This window comes from Mustelus asterias, chromosome 1 (genome assembly GCF_964213995.1).
Source record: "Mustelus asterias chromosome 1, sMusAst1.hap1.1, whole genome shotgun sequence".
In the NCBI taxonomy this organism is placed as follows: domain Eukaryota; kingdom Metazoa; phylum Chordata; class Chondrichthyes; order Carcharhiniformes; family Triakidae; genus Mustelus; species Mustelus asterias.
In genome coordinates, this window is record NC_135801.1 from 165,179,391 (window position 1) to 165,191,497 (window position 12,107).

General features: G+C 40.5%; 1 protein-coding gene across 4 annotated transcripts in view; it reads right to left on the reverse strand.

The window, feature by feature from the left end:
• ska1 (spindle and kinetochore associated complex subunit 1) overlaps positions 1–12,107 on the reverse strand; it is a 66,500-nt gene that overhangs the window by 25,337 nt on the left and 29,056 nt on the right. For 2 of the 4 annotated variants that reach the window (XM_078227490.1, XM_078227406.1), the window contains 2 exons: positions 11,433–11,602; positions 4,138–6,390 (listed from right to left, as the gene is read on the reverse strand). In XM_078227490.1, coding sequence (XP_078083616.1) covers positions 6,242–6,390; positions 11,433–11,602 — 319 coding nt within the window. In that variant the 3' untranslated portion in view covers positions 4,138–6,241. Of the gene's footprint in view, positions 1–4,137; positions 6,391–11,432; positions 11,603–12,107 lie in introns of those variants that run through there. The other 2 variants (XM_078227564.1, XM_078227636.1) reach the window with 1 other exon arrangement.

The following is a 12,107-nucleotide window of genomic DNA, read 5'->3' on the forward strand; positions in this document are numbered from 1 at the left end:
GAATCTATTGATGACCATGAAACTATTGTTGAAAAAACCCATCTGGTTCACCAATATACCAATGTCCTTTAGGGAAGGAAATCTGCTGTCCTTACCTGGTCAGGCCTACATGTGACTCCAGAACTACAGCAATGTGGTTGACTCTCAACTGCCCTCCAAGGGCAACTAGGAATGGGTAATAAATGCTGGCCATTCAGCGATGCCCATGTCCCACGAATGATTAAAAAACTCACTGTGGATTCATATCAAAACAGTCAGGTAGATCCTCCACCACAGCATGATACCACCATCAAACCCATTTTTCCCTCCCCCTCCCCCTCCCAGCATTCCAAAGGGGCTGTTCCCTGAATGACACCTTGGTGCACTCCTCAATCACTTCATTATCTTCCCACAACACCTTCCCATGCAATCACAAGCGGTATAATACTTGGCTTTCTACCTTCTCTCATTGGCCAAGGCCCCAAGCACTCCCTCCAGGTGAAGCAGCATTTACTTACAGTTCTGTAGGTCATTTCGATTCCGAAACATTAACTTTCTTTCCACAGCTATTGCCAGACTTGCTAAGTTTATCCAGTATTTTCTGCTTTATTTACCTTTGCTTCTTTCAATTTAGTATACTATATTCACTGCTCACAATGCAGTCTCCTCTGTATTGGGGAGGCCACTTTGGAGATGCCTCTGTTCAATGCGCAAACATGACCTCAAGCTTCCAGTTCATTTCCATTTTAATTCATCATCTTGATCTCTCACTCACCTTCCCATTCTCTGCTGCAGTGTTCCAGTGAAGCCTATGTGATTAGGCACTTTACTACCTTCCAGACTCAATGAGTTCAACAGTTTCATGCCGTGAACCATGGCCCCAGCTTTTGAGCTTTTATTTGCTTTTTTGGTCTTAATCTTGTCATGTTTTTTCATTATTCTGAGATTCACACAAACTCTGGATAAATATAGTGTCTCTTTAATACAACCATTACCGTTCCTTTTGCCATTCATTCCATATCTTTGTCACTTAAGCTCTTCCACCCTAATCTACCCCCTCCACCTTCCAGGAGCATAAACCTATCACATTTCCAACTTCCTTTAGTTCTGAAGTCCTATTTGACACAAAAATATGAATCTCTTATCCACAGATCATAGAATCCTACAGTGCAGAAAGAGGCCATTGGTCCATTGGGTCTGCACCAACCACAATTCCCGTAACCCTACTTACTTACCCTACTAATCCCCTGACACTAAGGGGCAATTTAGCACCAATCAACCCAACCCGCACATCTTTGGACTGTGGAAGGAAACCAGAGCACCGAGGAAACCCACGCAGACACGGGGAGAATGTGCAGACTCCACCCAAGCCGGGAATCAAACCCAGGTCCCTGGTGCTGAGGCAGCAGTGCTAACCACTATGCCACCAATGCTGTCAGACCTGCTGATTTCCAGTACTTCTGTTTTTATTTGGGAACAGAAAATCTTGGCCAGGTACCAAAACCCAAATTACTGTACTGTACTCTAGCATGAATCACTACCCCTGAAATTAAGCCATAGAATAATTGAATAAAAGCACTTAATGCATTATCTTGAAATTCCTCCTTCCACAGTCATCGTCGGCATCCTTCCACTTACCAATGATGGACGTGCAGCAAAAAAAAAAATCCCCTGCAGTTGGGTGTCTTTATATGGTGCACTGTTGCTGATAGCTGAAGAAGCCAATCGGAGGGGCAGATTCTGTCACAAGTGCTACCAGGTACCATTGTGGGCTGTTTTTGGCATTGGCATGCTGTTGTAGCCACTGGTCATCACAGTGGTGCACACTAACCATAGGAGGTATCACCATTTTCCTTTAACAGTCAATGACACCCAGATGCAATAATTGATATGCAGGGCCTTCAAATCATGCTTGCAAGCATCCTTGAAGCAGAGCTTTGGGTGCCTTACAGATCATCTGTGTATGGTGTGGTTACAGGAGCCAAAGTCCTTGGATATGTGTCTGCTTTCCATCCTGCGAACATGCCTGAGCCAATGAAGCTGCCTCTATTGGATGAGTGCTAACAAAACTGGGAGTTTTGGCTTAAGGATTGGCTTTAAGGACTGCTGCATTTGTGATTTTGTCCTGCCAAGATATACCCACAAAACACCATGGTCAGCAAAGAGGGAAATTGTTGAATTATTTTGATAGCTGTAAGTTTCATCACCACACAAGGTGCTGAGAATACAGGGCGTATAAACCATCAGCTTGATCCCAAGGGTCAGCCTGATGTTATCTAATGTGCACTTTGCAAGTCAGTCAAAGATGGTAGCTGCTTTCCCCATGTGTGTATCAGGTTCTGTATCATGGGCCAGATTATCTGTCACAATAGGCCAGAATTACAAACCACTCCCAGTGGGGTGTTATTTAATGCAGTCAGGGGCAGAGATGTAACCTTGTCCCATGACTATGGTTTTCTTAACCTTTCTCATCAGGGAAAATAAGTTTTAGATTTGGGAGAGACAATCCATGGGTTTTGATGTGGGCAACTAGCGCAGCATCATCAGCATAGAGGAGGTCTCTGACAGGACACGTATGATTTCATCTTCGCTTTCAGTCCGATAGTCATAGAGCAATACAGCATAGAAACAGGCCTTTCGACCTAACTGGTCCATGCCACCCATGGTGTCCTCCCAGCTAGCCCCAACTGCAGAGTATACAATCTGACCCACCCAATCTGACAAGTAGACTCCTTTCATATCTACAGGGAAGACATAGGTCAAGGGCATGAAGATGGTTCAAGGTACTAAGAACAGTACAGCACAGGAAGAGGTCCTTTGGGCCACCAAGCCTGTGCCGACATGACGCCTTTCTAAACTAAAGACCATTTGTCTTTTCATGGTCCATATCCCTCTATTTCCTGCCTATTCATGTATCTGTGAAGATGTCTCATATATTGCTATTGCATCACTCCATTCTTCCCTGTCAAACTGCCGAAATGGAGCCAGACTATATGGCGCAGTGTGTGCTATCATGGAAGGAGCAAATGATACTGACAATCTTTGGTAGACAGCCAATTTTCCCCAAAATCTTGTATTGTTCTACGTACGGTATTGAATGCCTTGGTGAAATCTACAAAAGTAAGGGAAAAGGATCTTTTTTTTTCAGCTCACCATGCCTGCCACAGAATGATTTCACCATTTCTGCCACAGAATGATTTCATCATTTATCGCCGTGGAACTCAAGCTAAGCATTGGTTTGTAGTTTTCCAGTTCAGTGACCTCGGCCACAGGTGGTATCAATGTATCAGCAATTGCATCCTCTGGCAATTACATTGTTAAAGACAAGTGATGATCATTGACTAAACCTCCAAAGAAAGTATAAATGGACACAGCAGGAATAGTAGGGTGTGGAGAATCATAAAGGATTGAGCTGTATGAAGAATAAAAGACAAACTGCTGTATTATTCCTCCACCAGATGCTATTAGTGGAATTAACACTGTTCCCCACAATTTTCTTGTACCTGGCATGTCTATTGTTGACCTGCTAGCCCAGAAACTGCACTGTGTTTCAGCATTCACTCAGTGTACGAGTAGATGGAATCTTTCAAGAATGATCGCAGCAACACTTTCCCATGACATTGAGTGAGATGACCCTGTAGTTTTTGCAGTCTCCTCTGTTGTCTTTGCATAGCATACCAAATTTTGCATCACGTATCTCCTGTGGAATGGAGTCGACCATCCAGAAGAGAAGGTCATAAAAGTGTGGCAATAGATGGAATTTTTGCTTGAGCAGGTTGGCTGGCATTCCATCCTTGCTGTGTGACTTTGTTTGCAATCTACAGCCTCCTTGAGCTTAAGTGACAAGAGTTCTTTGTCTAACTCACCCATGACAGGAAGCTACAGAAGGTGTGCTTCTCACAGGAGTACAGCTCAGAGTATTCAGCTCAGTAGGCCATCTGTTTACCATCTGTTGACTTCAGGGGGACCAACTTTGGTGATCATAGGTCTAAGTTCCCTCTATTTGTTTATACATAGAACAGCATTAGCAATGTTATGAACCCAGATTAGCAGGTCTGCTAAAATAGCAGAAAGTGAAATTTCACAAGAACAAATCAAATGCTGGCGTATAATTATGCCAGGGTGCTTTAAAGAGAGAATTGAAAAATACATGGTACTAATGTTAAACAATGCACACTGCAATTTTATTTATCTTTAGTAAAACCTCACAAGTCTCATTATAAATTAACTGAAAAAAGGTGTGGAAAACAATTTTAACAGATACAGTTGCATTCCTGTTAGGTACCTGACCAGCAGTAAAAATGTGTTTGATTAACATCTACATATTGCATTAATCAAAACTTCAACACCTTGTCCACATTAATACAACATGGAATACAACATGGTCTACCATTAGAATGCATTGGCACGATTCCATTTTGTCAAGACTTAACATATATACGAGTTGACTTAATTGCTCAATGAGAAAATATATAGGGTAATTATAACATAGCAGCAGCTACAAACTAAGTTACAGAAATGTCATTATTAAGGGCAGTTTATAAAATATATTCAGCAATGGATTTTTATTAACTAATGCTAGGAATTATTACATCTGAATAACTGTTAAATTGGGCTAGAAATTCAATTAAATATTTGTAGATGGGAAAATTTTAAATAACTAGCATTGACATTGGGAGTTTCCACCTGCTGTATTAGTGAGTTTGAAAATTATTTTTACAAATGTAGTTTGATGAAAATATTACTCAGTGCACTGATGATATGCTGTATTAACATATATTAATCTACCCATTATTGTGGGTGGAAGCATTGGAATACCCAAGTGCAATGCATAAAAAACAATTGACAGGGAGGATCACAGACCAGTAAGAAAGCCTATCTAATTATCCATCCATTAAATTAACTGAAGAAAAATCAGCAGGGTCTCTTTTGGGCTTGCAATTCTCCCTCCCCAACCTTCCTCCATCTGCTATCCCCAAGTAATCCAAGACACTAAAGGCCAGTTAACAGGAATATCTCCCCATTAATTAAGTTAAATTGTGGAGGATGGTTACAGATCACTTTCCCATACAGAAGTGAAGACTCCAGCCGAGTGTGTGCACTACTGCTTAGTCTCAACATCATTGGGTTGGACTTGCCGACATCTTAACATTTTGCTTGGCAGGACCCAGGAGACTGACCCAGTTTGCCCGTATTTCCACCCTCCGAACCTGTCCTTTGTGGCCTAGCATCCGTCACTTGATATAATTTTTCTTCTCCCTATCCTCCCTCTGAAGCACCTTGGGATATGTTCTATGTTGGAGGTAGTTTTGAAATGGAAATTGCACTTTGACCTTTGCAGGAATTGCAGCCTTTTTTTTTACAAAAGATTAGAAATCAAAAAATACACTAAGAAAATAGAGTATCAGTGGACCAGGCAATATCAGAGCCACAAAGGCAATGAAACATATCGGGAACAAAAAAGTATATTTTTGCATTATGCAGAGACATTAAATTTTAAATATGGCACAGCAGATTTAAAAGCTTTTCAGAGAGCCACACTTGTTGAAAATCAAGTCAGGTACTATTGATTTTGCTAAAATCTCTGGAATCACATTCAATATAACAGACCCAACCAAAGTAAACAAAATAATCTTTGTTAATTCCACAATCTTTCTTCAATTGTCTAGCACACTGCTCATAGATCCCCTGTCAAAAGAGAGGATCAAACATCTGATAACCCTTTCTAGTGTACAGGTACTCAACTTCTGTAATATACATTCAAATCCTTGCACAACAGTAGTTTTTGGAGAATTTCACCTGCACTTTAGATGGTCATTTTCCTGTGCTCACCCATGCCAAAAGGGGGCTTTAAGATTGACATCATTTTGCAGCTTTGTCAAGTGCACTCAGAGCACTAAGCGAGAGAGGAGTAAAATGCAACAACATTTAAACAATGATGCAGAGATAGTGATTTCAGTTTAGATATGTGGAGGGAAGCCTAGGAGTAACCTGTCAAGAATAATTGTGCAATATTGGGATATTGCGTAGGGTGTAGGAGAAATGTTTTTTAAAAACTTAGTTATTATAGGATTCCTCAAAACAGCACTAATAGGGTACTGGGCTAAGCAGGCTGTCATCAATTCTTCGATGAAAACCATCCTTTAATGATAGAGAAGAAAATATTAAAGCAAATATACTTTGCATAAAATATCTAGCACACTGTTTCTTTGGACTTTAGGATATATTCAGTCTAAGAATATTGAAGCAAACTACAATCTCCTTAAAGTAGTACATAACGTACAAGGCGACTCCCACGGACTTCCCGCAATCGGTGGCAATGCCGCAGAATGTTTAAGATTACGTGAAATTTCTTATCGACTTTGAGGTGTGAGAAGTCCTTTATGTCAGCTTCCACAAAGAAATATTGACCTACAAAAGACAAATGGAAAAAAGGTCAATTTTCTAACAGCTCCTCAGGTTCTAGTGTGCGAATAGAAAGATGCAGTTGAAAAATACGTAGAAATCAAAGCAGGCCCATCAGCACTTTGGCTAGACCTTCTTCCAGAACAGAATAGGGAACAGTCTGCATTGCTTGCCTTTGCATAGCCAGTTTAAAAAGTCTGGATTAGTCTAAAAAAGACAAATGGTATTGTGCAGCATGTCAGTTTGGCTGTTTTTCAAGTTAAGAGATTGCATTCAAACTTCAGTCCATGATGTCAGCACATAATCCAAGTGATATTTCAATGCAGTTACAGGAGTACTGCATTACTGAATACGATATTCATGTCCTACCTCTTTGCCAGCAGTTAGGTTTGATGTGAGCACTTCAATTTTCAGAATTCTCAAAATGCAATCTTTGCATCAACACAAGTTGAAAGTTAAGAGTGAGTGTCTTAACATCCTTTGAGGATTTGAAAGCTATATTTCTCTTGCAAAAGATTTTGAAAGAAATTACTTTGAATGAAGAAAATCTGCCATTAGATTGGTCAAAAGAACAATAAAAAAATAGAGGTAACAGGTAGGTTTGGCAAGAATATCATGCCCTTCTTTTAAGCCATGTTAGGACTCACTGCCATCAAAGACTGTACAAGGCATTTGAGGGAGTCAGTAGGGTCAAGAAATAGCTAGTATTAGAACTTTGATTCTGTCTTCACTACTGAGGCTGATGCTAAATCAGATGCAGATGTAGTCATTGCTAGAATTAGAGTTCTTGAAGCAGCTTGTGCTACTTATTCTCATGATATTCACTTTGAAGTGTTATTAGAAGAGGCTGTTTAACACAAGTCACAGGCTCAGTGTTCAATTGTTTCCAGGAAAAAAAGGCTCGTGAAATGCCTATATTTAAAAGAGTCAGAACCAGAAAGCTCAGAAAACTACATATTGATTAAATTATAGGCAAGTTGCTATAATGAATTTAGAGACATGTTATATAACCTATATAATCTAGAAATGATTGTGATTCGGACATCCCAACATAGCTTCTGGAAAAGCACCACCTTGGTGGAAATGTTTGAAAGTTGTTGGAAGTCTGGCAGATGTCAACCACTTTGATTTTCAGAAGCCCTTTATTAAGGCGAAGCACAAAGGTGGTTCACTTCTGAGCTTGCAAGTCTGTGATATTCCTGTTCATTAAAATAACTTAGCAGAGCAGAGGGATTGCAGGATGGTGAATACACATGGCAAACCCCAACCATAAAATAACTATACCATAATTGCAAGTAAAAGCTTGATTAATGTTTTAAAAATTTTTGTGCCACCTGAACCAGGAGGGGGGAAGATTTGGCATAATAATTAAGAAAATGCTGTTTCCAAAAATTATGCATAGTGTGATGACCTTACTTTAGAAACTTACCGTCTCCCTTTCACTGGGACATTTGACTTTTAAAGTCACCTGCTTTATGGTGGCTAGTGCCATAAAAAAGGGGCATGTCCTCCTTCGCTCCACTCCTTTTGCACTTCGCTGCTGGAGCCATGAATGTGCTTAATTTCTTCAGTTTCACCCAGCCTGAGTCAGGAAGGTCAGGCGAGACAGGCGCTTTACCACTTAAGTGCAGGTAAGTCGGTACAGAGTTGCAATCCACCGCTGATTGCCATTCCGAGGAAGTTATGGACCTATGTTTTATTTTGGGGTGATCGTCCCTTTAAGAAATAGGAAAGGGGAGTTTTGGTAAAGCACTTGGGGTTCAGTAAATGATCATGTGACCAGGTTGCTCAGGAGATAAGCAACAAAATAGCAAATAGTTAACCAGAAGTTAATTATACTGACAACCAGATTGTGGATGTGGTTCCTGTTTCAAGCAAGGGTTGTTTCTGAGTTTAGACCAAACTTAGTGTAGAATTCAATTAAATTTGGTGTGTTAACTCTTGTTAACTGAAGGACACCCAGTGAGTTAAACTTCTAGGATAGCCAAACTGAAAGAGAACATTTTAGATGCAATATCCCAGAGTATGAACCTGGAGAGTTCTGGCCTGACGTGTCTTTGCTTAAGACACTAACAACACTTGTGTTGAATGGTTGGAAGAGATTTGAAGGGACAACATTGCCAGAAATAAACAGAAGGTCCAAGAAATATCAATCTTGTATGCATCTTTGAAACATTCTCAGACAAAGTGGTTAAACTTCCAATTTCTGGTAACTATCTCAGTTATTGGGATTATGATGACAAATGGGTGTCAAAGGAAATTCAACTAAAGAAGTTTGGTTTAGATAATAACTCAGTGTTCCTTGTACTTTTTATATTTTAATGCAGCCCACTATTCAAGATAGCATGTAGTTATTAGTATTCCTGTTGTCTGATTTGTTGTGGTAAAATTATTTTGCTTTAAAACAGTAAACTTTGTGCCTAAATTATTTTAGTAAATACCTGGATTTTCAGATTCTAAAAAACTAAACACATTACTGGTCTCTACCAATATTCACTTGCCTTATTAAAGGCTCTATTTAATCTATTTAACAGCCAGCCAGAAATTTATGCACTTGATTCCTGAAGGTAATTAAACAAAACTCTCAAATATTTGAATAACATATTTACATTTTCAATTCTAGCCCTTTGCCAATTTCCCCCATGTTCTCCTAAACTACCATCCATAAACCAACAAATCTTACAGTGCAACAACTGAATTGTCCAAAGTTATTTACCATCTCAATTTTACACATCCTGATGTCTTTTTCAGAATTATTCTGAACATTAACCACAAATCATAGTTTTAATACTGCATGTGACAACTAGGCTAAGATTGACCAAAATATGGATACCACTTTCTTCCTGCTGTCAAAAAAAAAGCACCCACCTATTGCTTACCAAATCCACAGGATCAAAGGGAAAATATATCATTACAGAGTACACACAGGACTACTCAATGCATATGTCAGCACTTCAGTTCAAACAACTCTCGTCATGATGGAGGAAGATTATATTTAGATTTACTGAAGTGAATACCTCTACAAGTTGCTCGAAGTAGAGACTAACTCACATTAACATTACATCTTCACCCAAACAGATGGTTCTCCTCCTTGCGGCTTTTTAGATGATGTGGAGTTGCCGGCGTTGGACTGGGTAAACACAGTAAGAAGTCTCACAACACCAGGTTAAAGTCCAACAGGTTTATTTGTAGCAAACGCCACTAGCTTTTGGAGCTGGCTGTTCCTTCATCAGGTGGGTGGGAGTTCTGATCACAAACAGGGCATACAAAGACACAAACTCAATTTGCATGAATAATGATTGGAATGAGAGTCTTTACAGCTAATCAAGTCTTAAACTTTCCTGTCTGGAAACAATACACATCTCTTTAACCTGTGCTTAATGCACTCTCCACTCACATTGTCTGTACCTTTAAGACTTGATTAGCTGTAAAGACTCACATTCCAATCATTATTCATGTAAATTGAGTTTGTGTCTTTGTATGCCCTGTTTGTGATCAGAACTCCCACCACCTGACAAAGGAACAGCCAGTTCCGAAAGCTAGTGGTGTTTGCTACAAATAAACCTGTTGGACTTTAACCTGGTGTTGTGAGACTTCTTACTGCTTTATAGATGACACAGAGGAGAGGACTCTTCGAGACAGGCTTTATTCCCACTTGGAAATAAATGGATGTATTAGTGAGAGGCAACATGGTTTTGTGAAGGGGAGGTCGCGTCTCACAAACTTGATCGAGTTTTTCAAGGAAGTGACGAAGATGATTGATGAGGGTAGGGCAGTGGATGTTGTCTACATGGACTTCAGTAAGGCCTTTGAGAAGGTCCCTCATGGCAGACTGGTGCAGAAGGTGAAGTCGCATGGGATCAGAGGTGAGCTGGCAAGGTGGATACAAAACTGGCTTGGTCAAAGAAGACAGAGGGTAGCAGTGGAAGGGTGCGTTTCTGAATGGAGCGCTGTGACAAGTGGCATTCCTCAGGGATCAGTGCTGGGACCTTTGCTATTTGTAATATATATATATATATAAATGATTTGGAGGAAAATGTAACTGGATTGATTAGTAAGTTTGCGGATGACACAAAGGTTGGTGGATTTGCGGATAGCGATGAGGACCATCAGAGGATACAGCAGGATATAGATCAGTTGGAGACTTGGGCGGAGAGATGGCAGATGGAGTTTAATCCGGACAAATGTGAGGTAATACATTTTGGAAGGTCTAATGCAGATAGGAAATATACAGTAAATGGCAGAACCCTTAAGAGTATTGATAGGCAAACGGATCTCGGTGTACAGGTACACAGGTCACTGAAAGTAGCAATGCAGGTGGAGAAGGTAGTCAAGAAGGCATATGGCATGCTTGCCTTCATCAGCCAGGATATTGAGTTTAAAAATTGGCAAGTCGTGTTGCAGCTTTATAGAACCTTAGTTAGGCCGCACTTGGAATATAGTGTTCAATTCTGGTCGCCACACTACCAGAAGGATGTGGAGGCTTTGGAGAGGGTACAGAAATGATTTACCAGAATGTTGCCTGGTATGGAGGACATTAGCTATGAGGAGGGGTTGGAGAAACTTGGTTTGTTCTCACTGGAATGACAGAGGTCGAGGGCAGACCTGATAGAAGTCTACAAGATTATGAGAGGCATGGACAGAGTGGATAGTCAGAAGCTTTTTCCCAGGGTGGAAGAGTCAATTACTAGGGGGCATAGGTTTAAAGTGCAAGGGGCAAGGTTTAAAAAGGAGATGTACGAGGCAGATTTTTTACACAGAGAATAGTGGGTGCTTGGAACTCGTTGCCGGGGGAGGTAGTGGAAGCGGATACAGTAGTGACTTTTAAGGGGCGTCTTGACAAGTACATGAATAGGATGGGAATAGAGGGATATGGTCCCCGGAAGGGTAGGGGGTGTTAGTTAAGTCGGTCAGCATGGTCGGCCGAAGGGCCTGTTTCTGTGCTGTAATTTTCTTTGTTTATTCATGGAAAGCAAAGAAAAGATGCATAATAAAAGGTATAAAAAGCATTTTGATTCATCTTGTCTCTGAACATTATCTACTGGTACCTTTTGTTTCCTTAGTTTCTTGCTCTTTAAAAGCATGGTACTGGTTCCGAGTAGTGTTAGACATGGATTTCATTGGCTGATTTAGGATCTTGTACTTGGCTTTCACAGTGGCATTAAGCTCCTTTATCACAGCATTGACCTGATCATAGGTCATACGACCTTTCATGTACCTAGCATATCAAAGAAAATTGAGTAAGAGTCAAACAATAAAGTTGAAGTGATAAAACATATGCATGTTCAAAAATGGTTAGATAATCACTATCCCCAATTGTAATTACTATCCAAGATTTCGAGATGGAGAAATTAGAGACATTGTGGAGCTGTGGGAGAAAAAGCAGAAACATATAAAACAGACTGCTATGAATCTTCAAATAATGCTTTAGCAGGAACCAAATTTTTCTCCTGTGTTTTGCTGCATTAAACATACGAAAGATTTTGATCCAAGGGAAAAAGACCAGTAAATGGTTCCTCAGCCTCTACCAGTTCTACTCTAAAATTTGCCTAAGACTGACTTATTCCTCCGAAACTCCGTGGCCTGGGCCTTGGCTCCTCCCCCCTCTGCGACTGAATCCTGAACGTCCTAACCCACAGACCACAATCAGCAAGGATAGGCAACAACATCTCCTCCACGATCATCCTCAACACCGGTGTCCCACAAGGCTGTGTCCTCAGCCC